The sequence below is a fragment of the Macrobrachium nipponense genome, chromosome 21 (assembly GCF_015104395.2).
Source record: "Macrobrachium nipponense isolate FS-2020 chromosome 21, ASM1510439v2, whole genome shotgun sequence".
Taxonomy (NCBI): Eukaryota; Metazoa; Arthropoda; class Malacostraca; order Decapoda; family Palaemonidae; genus Macrobrachium; species Macrobrachium nipponense.
Genome location: NC_087212.1, coordinates 29,450,771 through 29,470,519, shown reverse-complemented (window position 1 = coordinate 29,470,519; position 19,749 = coordinate 29,450,771). Strand labels below are relative to the sequence as shown.

The 19,749-nt window shown below is 37.1% G+C and overlaps 2 protein-coding genes across 2 annotated transcripts in view; one reads left to right on the top strand and one right to left on the bottom strand.

The window, feature by feature from the left end:
- LOC135197440 (kinesin-like protein KIF20B) overlaps positions 1–19,749 on the top strand; it is a 329,336-nt gene that overhangs the window by 190,109 nt on the left and 119,478 nt on the right.
- LOC135197887 (putative leucine-rich repeat-containing protein DDB_G0290503) overlaps positions 2,911–19,749 on the bottom strand; it is a 38,415-nt gene continuing 21,576 nt past the window's right edge. The window contains exons 6-13 of the mRNA XM_064225096.1: positions 19,417–19,569; positions 18,636–18,749; positions 17,650–17,767; positions 10,103–10,238; positions 7,591–7,711; positions 7,088–7,185; positions 6,860–6,963; positions 2,911–3,035 (exon numbers count right to left, since the gene is read on the bottom strand). Of these exons, the coding sequence (XP_064081166.1) occupies positions 6,876–6,963; positions 7,088–7,185; positions 7,591–7,711; positions 10,103–10,238; positions 17,650–17,767; positions 18,636–18,749; positions 19,417–19,569 (828 nt within the window). The 3' untranslated portion in view covers positions 2,911–3,035; positions 6,860–6,875. The remainder of the gene's footprint in view (positions 3,036–6,859; positions 6,964–7,087; positions 7,186–7,590; positions 7,712–10,102; positions 10,239–17,649; positions 17,768–18,635; positions 18,750–19,416; positions 19,570–19,749) is intronic.

Sequence of the window (19,749 nt, the reverse complement as noted above, 5' to 3'; positions counted from 1 at the left end):
AATGAGTAGTAAATGGCGACAATGATTGGGATATGTATGAAGGACGTGCAGTGTGGGTATATAACACCACACTGCAGAAGACTATAGGTATGTCTCCGTGTAAATTTGTGTCGAATTTTTGAGATTGGGAAGTAAAGTGCTGAAAGAAGTGGTTGAGATAGGAAGAATGAATGGGAATAAGGTAAGGGAGAAATTTGAAGGACCTTTTGAGATTTTGGAAGTGGGACTGAGTGGATTGAGTTATGTTTTGGGGAATTGCAAGTAGGTGGGGGGATGGATGAGGTTAAGAGACCACCTAACCAGTTCCATAAGTGGAGTGAAGTACCACAGAATGCGATGAGTGAATGGTTGAGGGTGAATAAGTATGAGCCGAGTGTCAGCGAACAAATGGGTCTGGGCGATCGACAGTTAGTGTTGGTTGAGTATGGAAAAAAAGCGGAAGAGTGTAGAGAAAGGAAGTGGAAGGAAGAAGCATGAACAGTGTGGTAAAGGTGTTAGTGGTAGAGTGCGAACGGTTGATAAAGCATGTAAAACATGACTTTGAGGGAATGAATGATATTTATAGTGTATGTGGGTATGAATTAACAGGGATAAGTGAGACTTCAGTGGGAAGGAAACCTAGTAGTAAGGAGGTAGTTGAAAATGTGGATAAGTCTTTGCAAGAGTTTGACAGAAGTATGGATGAACTGAGTGGTTTGGTAGCAGAAATAAGGGAGATATTGGGACCAAAGCTAAAAGATGTCGATGAAGTAGTGAATGAGATTTAGGAGCATAGTAGTGAGGGAGATAATTTGAATTTGAATGACAGTGGTTTGGAAGAAGTGAATGGCGATGTAACCGAGAGAATGTATGAGGGTCCTCAAACAAGATCCAGGGGGGGCCTGCATCTGAGCATCCTTGGGTGTTGCGGAAATCAATTTAGTGTGGGTGTTGCTAGGGTAAGGAGACGTTGTCAAAGGTACTGGGGGAGGTAATATGGAGGAGTTATGATGGTAGTTTACATGTGACAACGTCTCCGAGGGTTGCGTGAAAGAGAGAGAGAGCAAAATTGGTGGAGGAATAAATGGGAGTGGTTTGATGGCGGTCATAAGTGTGTCTGTTGTGGCAATTGCCGTGTATATGGCAAGGGTCTGTTATGAGAGTTGGGCATTGTGTTTTTTGAAGTTGTTGTTTGAATTATTGTTGGCATTGTATGTTTGAAGGTTGTTGTGCCTTTGTTGTTTAATTTGTTGGGTTTATAAGTTCTGTTGTGTTGTAGATGAGTAGTTGTGTTGTTGTTGTGGTTCCTTGGTGTTGTGGGTGGTGGGTTGACTTGTTGTGTTATTGGTTTTTGGTGCTGATAGTGCTTATTTGTGCAGTGGTCTTTTGTGTATAGTTATTGAACTGTTGTGTGGTTGTTGTCCTTGTTCAGTTGTTTGTGTATTGTGTTACGACGGCTAAACCTAGCCTAGCTATATCCAGCGGACAACAGCGCAGCTCCTCACCCTGAGTGTGTGGTAAGTACACATGTGTTTTGAGAGTTTTGTTTTTAGCTTGTTTAATCTTGCCACAATATGTTTAACTGTTTCATCCTGCATTCTATGCATACTGGGATCTGGTTGCGTGGAATTGACTAATATATATTGCTACGTCTATAGAACGCCTCGCCTTCCCAGCAGAGTTTTAGTTATATTTAATTATAAAAGTCGCAGCCATGCCTTCTGAAGCGACTGTTGTTGGGAGAGTGGGTATGCCGTAGGACTGATATTTCCGGTCTGACGGAAGCTTAGGGTAAGAGAGGCAGGTCACAAGAGTAGCTAGGCTTCGAGATGGATTTTAGGGACTTCTACAATAAGACCTATTTTCCTTCCAATTTGCTGGCGTTGTGTTTACCACCTTTCAGGCAATGCTCGAGGCGGTTTTTGGAAGCCCCCGTGATTCGAAACCAAGCAGTATCGCTCTCAGTCGGCTGCGAGACGTGATCTCGGACAGAGGTCAAATGGCCAGCCTCCCAAAATTAGGCCTACCCACGACGTACTGGTGGACCCGGACCCGAGACCTGAACAGAGGTCGGACCGCATTCTTCTACAAGGATACACAGAATATTGCATAAAGATTCCATGAGTCACGTGCCGTCTCTGCCCGCAAGTGTGCATTAACCCAAGTGAATGAAAATCAGCTTGAATTGAATGAGACTATAAGCCCCAACGTGGGGGCCAATATCATTTAACTTTTCTCCAGGCCAGCACGGGCCTTTCTGTAAATAAATAGTTTTAAAGTAACGAGCTGAGTTTTCTGGCGACCTTCCCTCTAAAGAAAGTTTACGGTAAGTTCAAGCAATTCCCTCTTGAAATCCCTAAATTACTTCCGTTTACGTATCTAGTCTCTCACAAGGCCCTATATACGTAAAAATATACATGTGGGTTAAACAAGTGAGACCAATATGAATGCAAGACAAAATGACTTCAGTGTGCAATTTATGATTGGGACAATAGTTGCCACTTTGGCTAGTTTATTGACATATTCGTTTAACTTTATGCCCACACAAGCAGTAATCAAACACATTACAAACACCTCCTCTGTATAATTTGTGATGATAAAACTTATACTAGTATAACCATCAGAAATATGTTACTGGTCATGGGGGGTCCAGGAACAAAAGGTTAACTACAACAGAATACGACAAGTATGGGATGGGAATATGTGAGGACTTACCACTATAGTACTTTAGAGCAAAAACTATACATATGGTCAGCTGAACTATGACAGTCAGATCAAAGTAGTCACTACCTTTTGGTCCCTCACCCATGATAAGGATCTAGAAATCCATGGTGTAGCCCTACTCTGGGCAATCAAAATATAAAGAATAAAATGGCACAAATATAATTCTTTTTACAGGAAATCTATATGCACTCACATCACAAACCTTCTAACATCTTGGGCTGACGACGTGAAGATCGTTGAGGGCGGGAAGAATTCTTACTTTTGGAATTAACAGTTGTCTTTATATCAGTAACAAAGTCTTCAGTAGTAGAATCTAACTCTATAGGGGTCACCTGAAATCAGTAAAAATTAGAACAGTTAAATGACAGACATCTTGCTTAAGAAAAATTTAAACTCGATACACACTGGGTTGAGAACACTAAAAAATTTGCCAGAACATAAAATGGTGAAAATATGAATAAAATACCATAACTCATAACACAGCCTCCACTAATTAATTGGCATCAAGAAATATTATTAGAAACAATTATATAAGACAAACTTCACATAAGCCTGTAGTGGTATCATCACAACACTGTTTAACAAAAACAACATAATTTCTACTCATAAGGATGGACTGAAGGAAGACTTCAGTCTTAAATAGTAAATCAACTTTTTTCAGTAAGGAAAAAACAAACTGTACAACCACCAGTCTTAATTGGTGAATACTCTGTACTAATGAGAACCAAACTGGACAACCAAGAAAAAGAGTACACTAGCAAAGATTGAGATGATCTGGACAATAATCGGTCAGGAAGGCGTCCTGTAGAACTGAAATTTAAGGAAAAAAAATGACAGATGCAGAGCCAGGCCTAATAGGATATTCCAAAAAAAATGCATAATATAAGGAACAAAATGACATTTCATAAGAAAACAAAGTTTTAATTATTCTTACTCAGTAATTACATACCTATAAGTTCCACTTATACAGCAGCTCGAATTCAAAATTTCGTGGATAACACTTCACACAAATGAGTAGGCGACCAGCCCCGCCCACTAGCGGGAGAATAGAACGGCTGTGAGTAGCAAGCTCAGTTTGTTCATGCCTTATGTACATCAGAGGGGAGGAGGGAGGGCTTTGATCATATAATTACTGGGTAAGTGTAATTAAAACTTTGTTTTATTATAAAAATGACGCATTTTTAATTATGTAACTTACCCAGTAATTACAGAGCTGACTCCCACATTGAGGAGTGGGAGACATGGACATATACTACATCAGAATATACAATAAATTTGAATAGAAATGTTGCTAGCATTGAATACAATGCTTGTCGTTTCCTTATCAGTTACAAGAGCTACTGGGATACTGCTCCTGGTTGGTGCTCATCTTAAACTGTAGTGGCATGATGGTAAAGCCAGGGGTCGCTTCCTACTTAGTGGGAACTTTGCAGCATCATAATAAAACACACACATAATTATGTTGCCAACACCTGAGATAATTCCACAACCTAGCAATGGGACCTACAGTTTATTGTGGGATCTGAACCACACTATATAAAGAAATTAATTTCTATTACCATAAATGAATTCCTCTGATTCCGCGTTGGCCGAGCCGAGAATCGAACTTCGGACCACCGGATTGGTAGCCGAGCGCAAAAACCACTCATGTAACGAGAAACCGTATAAATGACAAATTTTTGATGAACTTTTATTTTTCATAACTAACAAAACCTGAGGTCTTAACATTAGGATAAATAACTTGGCACCAGCTGGCAGCCGGTAAGTTATAAAATTGTACTTGATCACAAGTCACATGAGGTCAACCACATACCCCTCTTTAACCTGTGACCATGTTAGCTATTCTTCCAACCCACGTTAGTTGTTAGGATGTGGTTAGAGGTGGGCCTTTGTATGTTAAGACCTCTGGTTTGTTAGTTATGAAAAAATACATTGATTAAAATTTGTCATTTGTTTGTATATACAAAACAAACACTCGGTCTTAACATTAGGATAGACTTACTTCTGGTGGGAGGTAAGTGCTATTAACCAACTGGAGGTTTGCCACCTTTGATCAGCTTTCTGAATACCAGTATTCCTAAGAAACAACTGACCAGTATTTCAGAATCTAAGATATATATGAATATCATAGATTCAGACTTCTGGGTTCCTATACAAATGTCAAAGTTCATTGCCTCTGAGAAAGATAAAAATCTATCTGTTCTACTATCAAACCGACGTATCCACTTATGTAGGTTTGTTATCATTCCTCTCCCCCTTGCTAAAGAGAGGATTGTCTTGCTACTGATAGGTATCTTACACTGATGATAACTAACAGTATGGCTACTTCACTCACCTGTATCTTGTCCGTTCCAGCTTATGATGGTACTCTCTTCTTACTGCCCGTAAGTAAAGAAGGAGAAAGAAATTTTTAAAAGAAAGAGACCAGTTATCTCATCCTTTTCACATTCATACCATCATCTTAGACAATATACTACTGATCTGCCAGAGGTGCTGGATGAGTTAACTAAGTTTGTTGAGAAGTCACCAAAGAACTCATGGAAAATGTGTCCAAGGACCTCTGGGCAACATCTTTATGTAAAGGAAATTGAAAGTGGTTTGTCGCTAAACAATGAACTATCTCTCAAAATTCTATGAACAGATGCCTTCTTAAATTGCCCAATATGGAAGCAAGTCTCTGTGCAGGTCGCGGCTGTGACGTCATGATGGGTGCCATGTTTATGACATCACTGAGTATCCTGAATGTGACGTCAGCACGTGACAGGAAGCATAAGGCTGCTGTTGTTATTCCTGTAGGCATAGCAACCTTAACTCAAAATGTTGAAGTGTTGTACTATCTGCTTCTCTACGAAGTCGAAGCATTCGACCACCATTCAGTGAAGATCAAGGGTAGATGGGACATCCATAGTGAGGGACCCTGGAGGGAAGTGACGTTATAATAGCAAACCAACTGCCCTTCTAAGGTTGGTACTCCTGATAGACCTAATGCCAATCCACACACCCCCATCAACTCTGCTTCTGTATTACACGTTGGAGGGGCTCTGTGTACTCCGACGTTAAAAAAAGGCGAAGATATCCGGACTTTTATCTGCTTCTTGTGAGATCCAGGAAATCTTATTGAAGCATGACAAGGCTCCATGTTCATAAAATTGCCCGGAAATACCACACACAAACAGATTCAAAGCAAACTAAGGCAAATTTAACAGGCTTCAAAAAGACAGAAGCAAAGCACATCCTCTCTTAAAAGTGGTAAGAAAATAACTGACATGGCCACAGGTTAACGAGGGGTATGTGGGTGGTTCCACATGTCTCGTGACCAAGCACAGATGCCAATAGTCCCTTGCATACACAATTTTCTAACTTTACTGGTTTCTAGCTGGTGCTAAGTTATTTATCCTAATGTTAAGACCAAGGGTTTGTTTCATATATGAACAAACTCATTTTAAATCTAACCCCAACAAGAGAAAAGCTAAGGTAACATGATTATGATGATGAACTGTTTTCTGCCTAAAAACAAGCCAATTACCTCTCTCTTATTCACACCTACTATAATCATAACACCCCTTCTAGAGACTTTGACTATACAGTCCAAAATACACCATATGCTACACGATTCTACACAAACTTACTGCAAAGCATTGTGTTACCACAGTACAGATATGTTTTTCCAATTTAGTGCTCAAATCTGATTTTGCACATTTGAAATTAACTGAATCTCACTGGTTTAACAAAATATTAGTGTTTCAAACTAAATCTACCTATAGCACCACAAACAAGAAATAAACAGAACAAGAATAATCTTTTAAGTCAGTGTAAATATCAGAAACAAAGAATATGGAGTTATTACACTACAAGTCTGCTGGCACTGTAACAACCATACCCACTGCTAGTTAGCAGCCTAGCCTAACATGGCCTAGGCTTGTTGAATAGCCAATTCTTTGGGAACTAAAATTATTCTAATCTCTGTTAAGCTGGCATTGCTAACATGTGAATGTGGAGGGAAAACTGTACAATGTACTGTGAATAACTTGTTAACACAGGTTATCAAAAGATGTTCAGGATTACATAGTTTAAGAATCAACAGATGAATGAGAAGGAATATGTGGTGAAGAAGAATGTCTATTTATAAGAAATATGCAAATGACATGAAACTTACCACAGGCATACGAGGTTTACGTGCACTCTGCTTTTAGGCGAGGGTGCAGCAACATCAACACTCTCAAAATTGGAAATAGTATCCTCCTGATTTGATCGCAGAGCCTAAACACAAAAAAATAAAATTTTTACATATCACAATCATGGATAGTTATGACAAAGTAGTTCTTTAGTTTCTTATACTACTAAGAAAAGTATAAGCAAGAAAATTACAATAAAAAAGAATTACCATCGGTGTACGTGTTTTCCGAGTGCTCCTGCTCTTAGGGTGGGTGCAATGAGGGCTTTGTCCAGTTCTGAAGACTCTTCAAGATCTGAATAAGCAATCTAGAAAAATTAAAAAAAAATTCAAAAATATTAGAGAGAGAAAATTTTTTTTTGAAAGTTATGGGTATATTACAGCATTGTTCTTTTGACTCCCAATAAATAAAGGGCCAGGAATAGTTCTGTAAGAGAACAGTGATCAAACAACTACTATGACCAAGTAAGTAAAAGTATGTGATTTGACAATAGGGTTGGTACCCATTACTAGTTTGACTAAACATAACAGTATACGTATAATGTGAAAAGTCATTACTTTACACTTTATCACTCCACACAATTATAAGATCGCTGTTTTCATCTCAGTAGGATAAGACTAAAATAAATGGTACTCTCACTGCTCTAGTTATTCAAGTTTCATAAAGGAGAATTAAGTGCAAGAATTCCTAAACAAAGTACACACTTCCTTACCTTTTTCCTAGGAGACTTGGAAGGCGTTGGCTTGGCAAAAGATACTAAACTCAATTTTTCCAGTTGACTTTTTAGGTCTTGCACTTCCTTCACTAATGATTCCTTGTTGGTTTCACTTAGTCTGAAAAAGAAAAAAAAAAAGTCTAAAATATCTACAGCCATAACCAGTATTGCATAATCAAGTTGAAGGGAAAGAAGGTATTCACTAGCTGGAAAATCAATGAGATAGCTGGAACATGTAAGGAGTTAAGGTCATGAAAGCAGCAGATAAGGACACAGAATGCCAGGTAATCATAAAAATAGGGGACAAAAGATGATTTAGACCAGATGGAAGTTTTGGAGAAAAATACATAATATAGAAATCAGTATAGAGAACTCCTTTCACATTTAACACTAGAAGAAAAATCTGGTGTAAAATGTTGACAACTATATAAAGACTTCTTTTGTTAAGTAAGAGGTCTTATTCAGTACACCTTTTCCTGTGATCGTTCATTTTCAGGGCACCATAAGAATTTAGGTCAATAATGATACGTGTTCTCTCTGGAAGCACTTGTGGTGTATATATCTATGATGCAATTACCAAGATGTAAAAAACCTTGGTTTTTAAAGACCATTTTGAAGGAGAATTTAATACAGCTTCAATTTGGTACTGTATAAGTAATAAAACCATTCTAATAACAACATGTAAAAATTCAGTCAGTAGATTTACAGAAGGTGCAAGACAAGTATGTGGCAAGATCTTCAAACCTAATAATTATAAATATTCACTTGCTGTAGCATTTAAGCTGTGTATGCTTAGATTTGGAGCATAACTTTCTACATTCTTGTAAAAAATGTGTCTGGTGAATTTGATTAGCAATTCTGATTATTGATTTATATTTGATAATTTTTTCTGGGGGATATTCATATATCCAGGTCATGGATGTAGTCCAATCATACCCTCAATAATTCCAGTAAAATATTAAATTATGGTAACTTCTCCCTCTGATATAGAGAATTATATTCATTTGATGTGGTTAGTGTACACAATGAACTGTAACTATTATTTTTATAAATAGAATTCTCAGTTAAATTTAAGAGATGAGTTAGCTCTGGAGCCTCTTCTACTTCCTTCTCTGCTGACAAATGCATAAGGTGCAATAGCAGTTCTACTAGACTTTCTCAGTTTTTGAAGGAGGGGTATTCACATCCATATTCACTGCTATTCCTTGTCCTAATTTTACCTACTCAAAATAAGTTACTAGTCATTGCTATTTTTCCATGACTAGTTGGCTTAATATTTTTCCTTTCAGTGTTAAGTGGAAGTTTAAACATTGAAAGAACAGTTTGTGTACAAAAATACAGTGCTTATATTGAATATTTGAATTTAATGTTACAATAATAGTATTCATACAAAAATCAGATATAAAACTTTTGAATGATGTCTTTTCAACATTTTTGCAGAGCATCATTAACTTATGACTTCTGAGCTCACTAATGCCAGACTTATTTTTATGCATGCACATTTTAATCATAGATCTTTGTTTTTTTCATATTCATGGCTCTTTCTAAATGGGGACTATTGTGCAGTGAAATTAATATATTCAATATCTTGTGAAGGTTACAATTGTTATAAGGAGGAGGAAATAAGCTAAAATGATCTGGGCTTCGTTGATCTAGCTACATTTTTAAAAAAACTTTTGCGATAATTTCTGATCTATATAGGTATATACTTAATGACAAGTTTTTCATTACTTATAACTACTTTTTTCAAAAATAAATACTTCCATCTCCAAGATGACCGAACCAAATTCAACGAAACTTTATCAGCATGTAGTATATCTATATATCTATAATTGCAAGTGGGGAAAATTATTTTTGAGAGCAATTTTTTTTTTTTTTTTTTCAAAATTAGAAAAAAATTTTCAATTGGAAAAAATATGAACTTAGAGGTCAAATTTCTTAATTTCCCAACGTGTATTTTTTTAGTATTAGTGTATTGTAAGTGATAAGAGTTTGAGGCGAATCCCTTCATTCATAAGGTAGAATGAAGCACTTGCTTTATAATGGAGCCAGCGGCCCCCTTAAGTTGAATAAACCAATTATAATAATCTTTACTTTTTCCATAATACTTTCAACAGAAACCACCTGTCAAAACCACAGAAAATCAAACAACATTACTGGAGTTAGTACTTAAACAGCTTTCTGATAAACCTTGGCTAACAAAGGGATACGAGTTTGGGGAAGAGTACGTAGTCCCTTGATGGGGAAGAAAGAGCATTATCATATGTTAGTAAGAACAAATATATGCAAACAATAGAAATACATGTATAAAATGCAGTCTTCTACAAAGGAAAGGAGCATGATCTAACTTTACAATAACAATGCTACAAAAGAAGCTCATGAAAAGGATTAATTACCATCATCATTATCATTATTCAGATACCTCTGAAATTGCAAATGGCCAAGTGTTACATATTGAATTTTATAAATAAAACATACCAAATTCCAGCTTGAAGGATATCATACTCACCTTAATTCGTCTATTAGAGTCTGGACACATGTATCTTCTTTTTCCTTCTCTTTCTTTGAGGTAGATAATTCTGATGTATTCTGAGTCTCATTACACATAGAAGATGTCATGGACATTTGCAGCAGCCTTTTTACCTCTGGAAGAGATAATAAAATACTAATATAAACTATGCAGTTACATAACAGGCTATGAAAAGAATTAAAGTTAAAACCCAAGTCCATTAAAACTGATTTGATTATGAACCATGAAAAACAAAAATCTCTTCTTAATAAGAATTTTGTTCTGAATATTTTCCTACATCACCCAAAGGTATATGCAATGAACGTAAATGTACCATGCACTAAATTAGTTTGCTATCTATCTTCACAACATGACTTTTACTTGTATTCCCAGTTCGAATTCAAACATGTTTTTCAACAAAGTTCTCCAAATTAAAGGAACAAACAGCACAAGAAAGCAAGCAACTGCAACCACAGATCCATTGCATATACAGCTACTTGTGAATGATAGGTTTGTTGAAATAATTTGCTTATTTAAAACAGATTTAAATCTTTAGTTTCTCCCAGCATCCTGACAAGCCATCGATGGGCATTCCATCTTAACCTGATCCAAGGTTAATCCAGATTTTAACCTTAGCACATGTGGGTTGATTTGTCTTGACAGTAATGGAACCACAGGTGTCGCATATTTCCTATGTCTCGGTAATGGTGGGGAATGAACTTAAATAATCTATTTGCTCATAAGAATTATCCCCTTCCGGAAATCTGTGCATGACATGTAACACAGACTGCAATCTGAGCATGGCAATCCATACAACACCTTAGTATCCTTTTTTAGTTCTAATAGTCGGGCAGGTGTTTCAGACCTCCTTGAGAGATCATTGAATTGACGAATCAAGTCAATCACCTCCGCGTATTCTATTTGACTGCAGAAGTTAGTTCACTCCTATCCTCTGACAAATGTTCGTGTGTCATGGCCGTCCGACCCTGCGACCAAGGCATCTTGATCTCTGATGATCGTTGTTGGATCGATCTTGAATAGCCACTTGGAGAATGTGACTGCCTAAATGCTTCTATGCTTGCGGATCTAGAGCGAGAACCCTGTCTATTCCTTCAAGATGACGGTACTTGTGAAGCCGAACTAACCTCTTATGTATTTTCCATTACCTTAAACAAACGCCGATTGGACGTATTAAACGTCGATGAAAATTGTCTGTCGGGTGCCTAACTGACGTATAAGTACGTTGACGCAAAATAGTTTTTTTAAAAATTCGCGGAAAAATAGTTATAGGCCTTGAGGGATGCTGGGAGCTCAAAATGCTTTCTTCTCACACCAGCAAGCATCAGCAACGCGTCGTCGGAGAGTAATCTTTTGCCGCAATCGAGTTTTGCTGAACTTTTGCGAGAGTTTGAGTATTTGTGGTGGTACAAGACGTAAGTAGAGATGTCTGAACGTCGAATGGAGCGTGAAAGGCGCGTACCTCATCGGGAGGGATCGTGTGAGACATAATTGGACTTGGATGCTGGCAAGGGACCAAGCACCCAAGATGACCTCGCTCCTCAACTCCGTTCCGTGCAGCCTCGTGTGGCCAAAGTGTTCAAGCACCATATCGAGTGTCTCGTGTGCCTTTTATAACCCCTAGGAAGCATCGGGGTGTCCTGAGGGGCATTTGTAGGCCTTTGGGAGGCCTCGAATCAAAGGACACAGACGATTACTTGTTAGAGTTTGATCGGGAGCATGTTGCAAGTCCTCATTTTGATGGCGGTTGGTCATCTAGTGACGATGACATCACTCCTGATGTTAGTGATGATGAATATTTGCCCCCAATGTCCGTACGAAAGTCACAGGCTGAAAGTGAGTTGGAGTTCAGTGGTTTTAGTGCTTATGAGGGGGAATCTGAGGAGGAGGAGGAGGAGTTGTCGTCATCTAGTTTGGTTGTCGATGATGACACAGAAAGCGAGGGCCTAAGTGAGGGAGATGGGCCAGTGGGGAGTTTCGAGTGCGAAACCGTGCCCAAGGTCGGAGCGTCGCGCCAGCCAAAGTGAAGGCCGGTCGTCCGAGAGCAAGAGGGTGGTCGGAGGACCCCAGTATGGTGAATTTAAAAAAAAAAAACTTTTCCTTCCCTCCGCGCGCAGAATCTCTGCCGCAAATCTCCGAAATGCTTACGTCCCATTATCGTAATATTTGCATCGTTTTATAGTTTTATATATGAAAATGTGTGCAATTTTATGTAGAATACAACAATAAAAGAGTTCATGGTCATAGCTTTTATCACTTTTGAAATATTTGCACATAAATCACGATAAATAGAAAAAATCAACATTCAGTCAACTTTGACTCGACCGAAATGATTGAAAAGCAGAATTGTAAGCTAAAACTCTTACAGTCTAGTAATATTCAATCATCTATCTTCATTTTGAAACAAATTGGAAGTCTCTAGCACAATATTTTTTCGATTTATGGTGAACTTAAAAAAAAACTTTTTCCTTCCCTCCGCACGCAGTATCTCCACCACAAATCTCCGAAATGCTTACGTCACATTGTCGTAATATTTGCACTTTTATATTAAACCGTTATATAAAGTTTTATATATGAAAATCTGCGCAATTTTATATAGAATACAACAAAAAATAGTTCATGGTTGTAGCTTTATAATTTTTGAAATATTTGCATATAAATCAGGATAGAAAATATCGACGTTCGGTCAACTTTGACTCGACCGAAATGGTCGAAAAACTCAACTGTAATCTAAAACTCTTACAGTTTGTTAATATTCAATTATTTATCTTCATTTTGAAACAAATTGGAAGTCTCTAGCACAATATTTCAATGTATGGTGAATTTTTGGAAAAAAAACTTTTTCCTTCCCTCCGCGCGCGGAATCTCCGCTGCAAATCTCCGAAATGCTTATGTCACATTGTCGTAATATTTGCACCGTTTCATATTAGCCGTTATATATAATTCTATATATCAAAATGTGCGCAATTTCAAGTAGAATACAACAAAATATATTTCATGGTTGTAGCTTTTATTATTTTTGAAATATTTGCATATAAATAGTGATATATAGATAAAAAATGATATTCGGTCAATTTTGACTCTTCCAAAATGGCCGAAAAATGCAATAGTAAGCTAAAACTCTACAGTCTAGTAATATTCAATTATTTATCTTCATTTTGAAACAAATTGGAAGTCTCTAGCACAATATTTCGATTTATAGTGAGTTTTTTAAAAAACCTTTTCCCTTCCCTCCGCGCACATATCTCCACCGCAAATCTCCGAAATGCTTACGTCACATTTTCGTAATATTTGCACGGTTTCATATTAGCCATTACATAGTTCTATATATGAAAATGTGCACAATTTCATGTGGAATACAACAACAAATAATTTGTGGTCATAGCTTTTATCATTTTCAAAATATTTGCACATAAATCACGATAAATAGAAAAAAAATCAACGTTTGGTCAACTTTGACTCGACCGAAATGGTCGAAAACGCAATTGTAAGATAAAACTCTTACAGTCTAGTAATATTCAATCATTTTATCTTCATTTGAAACAAATTGGAAGTCTCTAGCACAATATTTCGATTTATGGTGAGCTTTTAAAAAACTTTTTCCTTCCCTCCGCGCGCAAATCTCCGAAATGCTTTCGTCACATTGTCATAATATTTGCTTAGTTTCATATTAGCCATTACATAGAGTTTCACATATGGAAATGTGCACAATTTAATGCAAAATACAACAAAAAATAATTCATGGTCATAGCTTTATCATTTTCGAAATATTTGCATAGAAATCACAATAAATTAAATTTTTTTTTACATTCGGTCAACTTTAACTCGTCTGAAATGGTCGAAAAATGCAATTGTAAGCTAAAACTCTTACAGTCTAGTAATATTCAAACATTTATCTTGATTTTGAAATATATTGGAAGACTCTAGCACAATATTTTGATTTATGGTGAATTTTTGAAAAACTCTTTTTCACGTCCGAGCGTTACAAATTCATGCACCAATTTGTGATAATATTTTCTCTGTGTTGCTTAGATCGTTTTACAATGTGTTATATACCAAAATGATAGCAATTTAGTGTAAAATACAACAACAAAATATAACTCGTTAGCTTTAACCGTTTTGCTCACAGCACAATTTGTATAAAATTATATATGAAATTTTTTTTGCGCTGTCATATATTCCAATATTTATATATGATAATGATATTTTTTTTCATTTCTGATGGTTGTATACTAAATTTCAGGCAATGACAAAAAAAGGAACCAAAAATGTACTCTTAATCTTGAAAACTAAATGTGCTGTGATTTTTTGAAAAGAACTTTTTTTCCGCTTCAGCACTCACTCCCGAACCCCGCCGGCATACGGGAGACGATTTCTGGAAATTCACCGCTTAGGCGGTTTTAATGGGTTAATATTATCCCACTACGTTCGTTGGGCTATCATTCCCCATGGCCACCTGGGAAGTTGACCTTGATCTTCTAGCGTCAAAGTGAACAGCTTCTTTCATCGGTGTATCTGGAGAGGTTACCACCTCTTTTTATTTGACCATTTAATGAGAGCTTTTTCATCCTTCCTTCTTATTTCAAGAGGTCTTACAGGAGAATCTGATATATGTTCTCCGTTCTTCGTCAATTGATGTCCACTACTTGTTGATTTCCTCATTCCGTTGGCATTGTCACCTCAGCCGCCATTCCAGTGGCCATCAACCTTTCGTCCGTGCGGACGCATCTAAATGACGGCAGTCATTGTCACTAACTTTACCAGCCACTGCCTTCTTCACTTTGTTGCTGACAAGGATGTGACAGTCCTGGCTCGAAGATGAAGAATTTAATCTTCTCCTCTTGGCACAAGAATCAGTCACAAAGTCCCTTACCCTCCAAAGCTTGACTGGTACACACAGTGACATCATCGAGTTTTGTGATGATGTCGAACTAGAGGAAGACGAAGAAGACAACGATTCATGTCTTCTTTTTGTCTTTCTTATCTATTTTGTCCTCTAAAGCTTGTAACTTCTTCATAACTGTGTGTACTATCGAATCTAAAAGCATATTTGTCTTCGGAGGCAACGAGGATGTGACATCATGGAGGTAGCCATGTCCATCTGTGACGTCGGTTGTGATGTCACCAAACTAGATGGGAGACGGTGAGCGGCTACTGCTGGTATCCCTGTGTGTGCTGCAAAACTGTTTCCAAAGTTCTGCATTGCCGGACACTTGTAGTCGATGGGCTAGGAGGGAAGTGTGACATCACATAGTGTGACAGTAACCCTTCAAAGGTTGGTACACCAGATAGGCCTAACACCGACCATATTCTTTCCATCCTCTGTGCATCGGGGCTGAAATCTGGACAAAGATGGCAATGCTCCCCTCTTCCTGCCAGGAATGATAGAGTGTAATTAGGCACAAAATTACCCAAAACCCCTCTTGGTGTTTCAGATAACGAATCGTTAGAAGAAACTGAAGGGTTATGAGAAACATCAAAACCAGGTGATGAAACATATGGAGCAGCCGGATGTATCACCAATACAAAAGAAGCTGAAGATGCTTGGTCATCTAAAGATGGCGGCGACTCCTTTCTTTTGTACTGGTCTTCCCTACAAAACTTCATCCATTGTTCCACCGACCAACCACAACAAACTGAACAAGGATTGGTAATATTACATAAGTTTTCTCTGCACCTACTACATGTTGGGTGAGGATCCGTAAGACACTGATGTTAAGAATCTTGAACAAGGAAAACCACTCACTCCAGGGCATTTCCTTTGTCTCTTGCGAGATCCCGAAGAAAGTTCCCTTGCTGAAGCAAAATTCTCCATATCTCACAACTTACACACAACTAGCAGATCACACCCACACTGAGATCACCCAGAGAAAGAAAAAGGAAAATTATGAAATTAAATGGCAAACTAAACCAGCTTTAAAGAGATAGAAAGTGATCATGTCCTCTCTTAAAGACGGTAGGAATGTAACTGATATGTCAATGGACATCCAGGGCATTCTGGGAACTACAATGCCCCGTGACCTGGTACAGATGCCAATAGTCCCTGGACCACAAATGTTTTTATTAATGCTACCAGTTTCCAGCTTGGCACTAGTATTATCCTAATGTTAAGACCGAAGGTTTGTTTCATATATGAGCAACTGAAGTTTCTCCCATAAATAACTGTCAAATCTAAACCATCAAAGACTTTATTAAATATAAACAATATGTTATCAATCATATATACAAGCTTTATAACATTCTAAAGCTTAAGTGTGGTCAATAGACTGTACGGATGAACGACTTCGTTACCTTCCAACATCTTAGTTGGGTAATTAAAAGATCATCTATAACTGATCTTGTAAATCAAATGAACCACAGCACTACAACACTAACATTTTAAGCCAAAATTTGTCCTCTTCATAACTTATGAAACACAAATCACAATATCAAAATACTAGACTTCATAAGCTGCGCCACAAATTCCTTAACCCCTTCGGGACCGTGACGTTTCTACGACATCAGGGAGGGTAACAGTGACACTCCCCATGACGAATATACGTTGTCATAACTCCATAGCGCAATATGGAAGCTCGTAGTGTTGGGTTATGTCTCCTATTGGTTTTTGCAGGCGTGGGTAAGCTGTACTAACAGACACTAAGCTCTTCCTACTTTTTTTTTCAGCTAATTGTGGACATTCTTGGCTATGACGTCACAGCCTCCTCATAAGTTGATCATAGTCATGGTTGCGTTCACGCAAGTTTTTTCACAATTTTTTTTTTCTCTGGTGATTTTCTTTGTTTTATTTGCATTTTTACTGTAAAATCATGAGTGAGAACAGTGACATCTCTTCCGAGGAATATGTTCTTTCTGAGAAAGAGTATGACAGTGGTGACGAGCTCTCAAGTGATGAAATAAGTTACAATGATGTGGAAGAACGAGAGGTAAAAGGTGGGTTTACATATGTTACCAACATATTAGAGGATCATCGTCCAACAATGTTGCCAGACTTTCGTGACATTTTTTCAGGGGTAAATCAAGCGCTTAGGGATGCACTTTTTCTTATGTCTGGGGATGCATATGCTAATTTTTTTTTTTTTTTTTTTATGATAACCTGAGGCAAAGTCTTTGTTCGTGGGCTAATCAAAGAGCTGCATTATTTTTTCCAAGAAAATCCCCAGAAAAAAGGGAAAATTCATGGGTTGATATGGTGAGAAGTAAAAGTAAATCTTATATATAGTATAGAATATGTGTGTATGTGTATATACATATACTACACGTGTGTATATATGACTTCACATTCATTTCCATTAATATATAAAGCAGAATAAATGTTAGTATAACCTCTTTTTCAGGGCTAAACGGGCTCTAGGGCGAGTTGGGAAAATGTGGGATGCAGTATCTAGCCGATTATGCCCCATGCAGTACCAAAGGGGTTAAAATACTAGGCATGTAACATATACTACAAGCTGAAAATAAAGAATAAATATACACCTAATACTAAGTTCATAACTCCACAGTAAAACAAATATAACATATCATGTTCTAACCCTGTTGCAGAGTTGACACTTCAAGGTCTTTTTGTTGTATTTTTTCTTCTTGTTCTTCAACACGTGAAGTATACTGGCTTACTTCTTCCTGCCGTGCTTCTCGGACTGCTTGTACTTCCTGGAATTGAGTTACAAAATGTTATGTAATACATTAACACATGACATACGCAGCAATGTTATCTTGCATATTTTCAAATAAGTTTATAACAGATAGTGCCTCTAAAGGTGTTAAATCACTATTTCTTTTATTTATTTGTCCTTTTAATTTTACATTTTTGGTTATCCATTTACAGTCTGAAGTAGCAATGACCCATGGCATTCATTTCCATAAATTGTATCCTACCTTTCCATAAGGGCAATTGCCTTTTTAGAGACTGGCAGGTGCCCTTATGGCTCAGGAAGTTTGGACAATCTTTGAAAAAAATCCCATGCAAAGGGGGTGAAAAAGGAAGTTAGGACAGTATTCCTCAATTAGGAATTTTTCTATCATGGCAAACTTGTCTCCAAAAATGTTCATGACCATGGCAGCAGGTAATAACAAAATCTTCAGCAATAACAAACTTCTTTCCTGGAGACAAGCCCCAATTGTGCATCAGTCAGTAGTTTAGACTTGTACAGTTTTGGCTCAAAAAATTCTAGGCTTAAGGTTGCACTTGCAAGAGGAAAATTTACCAGGATTCTAGTCACCTGCTTTCAGTAAATAAAACATGAGGATGAAGAGCTATAATTAACTTTAGTCTACTAACAAGTTTTAGGAACAGACCCTTTTAGGATAAAAAGTGGCTAAAACTACTATATCTGAAGGCAAGTAGTGTATATATCACTTGACAGGCTATTTATTGCCCTAAAATAACCTTAAAGAGCCAGGCAACTAAGGTTTCTGTATACAAATGACTGTCAGCTAAAGGTGATTATGATGATCTAAACAAAGATACGTACAACAAAAATTTAAAAATTCTAGGTTTGATATAAAATTTACACTTTACCTTTTCCAAGCAGTCACATTTCTTCCTAGCTGCATCTAATTCCTCTTCTAAGTATCTTTCTCTTTTTTCTAAACCATGCTCTGCATTGTTTAACTTCCGATCCAAGCTTTCAACCTGGAAAAAAAGGTAATTTATAAATACATCACAGAATAGTTTAATGTTGAATGATCATTGTTAGCAATTAAGTTCATTTATAACATCAAAACAACATGGTACATAAGATAAAGCAAAGGTCATCAATTATACCTGATGTAAATAACCTCTTGATCTTCAGATATATCACTTCATATTTAAACCATCATTGAATGTGAATAACAATTCTCAGGTCTTAAAACATCATTAGATGTTCAACATGTAGTGTGAAAAGATCAAGTCTCGTTCTACCCTCGTAATCAAGACTAAAACATAACTTTCCCTTGGTGAACACCCAAATGTTGTAGACATGCAATAAATGATTCTCTGGCAGTGTCTGCCTTATACAGTATTTCCCTAAATGTGCTATTTAGAAGAGGCTTGAGCTGTCCAACCTTAGAAGTGGTTGGTTATGTGTCACATTACAATAATTTTCTTAAATAATCATCATACTGCATTTACATATCATTACAAAAACTTTTGGGCGACATGCATGATTATAAAGATATACTCTGGACAGTTACTGAAATACAAAAACAAGCAAGATGACAGGAGAGATCTTAGGGATTGGTGTGCAATATTAAATCCATTTTAAAGTAAACTATAGTTTCCACTGCCAGCAACTTTTCCAACTGTACAATTTACTTACCTTTGCATTCAAGGATGCAATGACTTCATCTTTCTCTTTGACTTTCAACTTCAATTCTTGTTGAAGTTTTGAAGAGTTTTCAGCTTTATCCTTCAACGAAGTGTTTTCTTCTTTAAGCATTGCAAGGGATGCTCGTAAAGTAAGGAGATTCTCCTGTTATGCAAAATAAAAAAAATAAAAATGATTGAAAATTACTTAAACATGTAATAAAGCAGTGAAAAAATCACTGAGAAACAAATGCAAAAGTCATCTTCATAGTGAAATCTGGAGAGAGAGAGACCGAGAGATGAGAGAGAGAGAGAGAGGAGAGAAGAGAGAGAGAGAGAGAGAGAC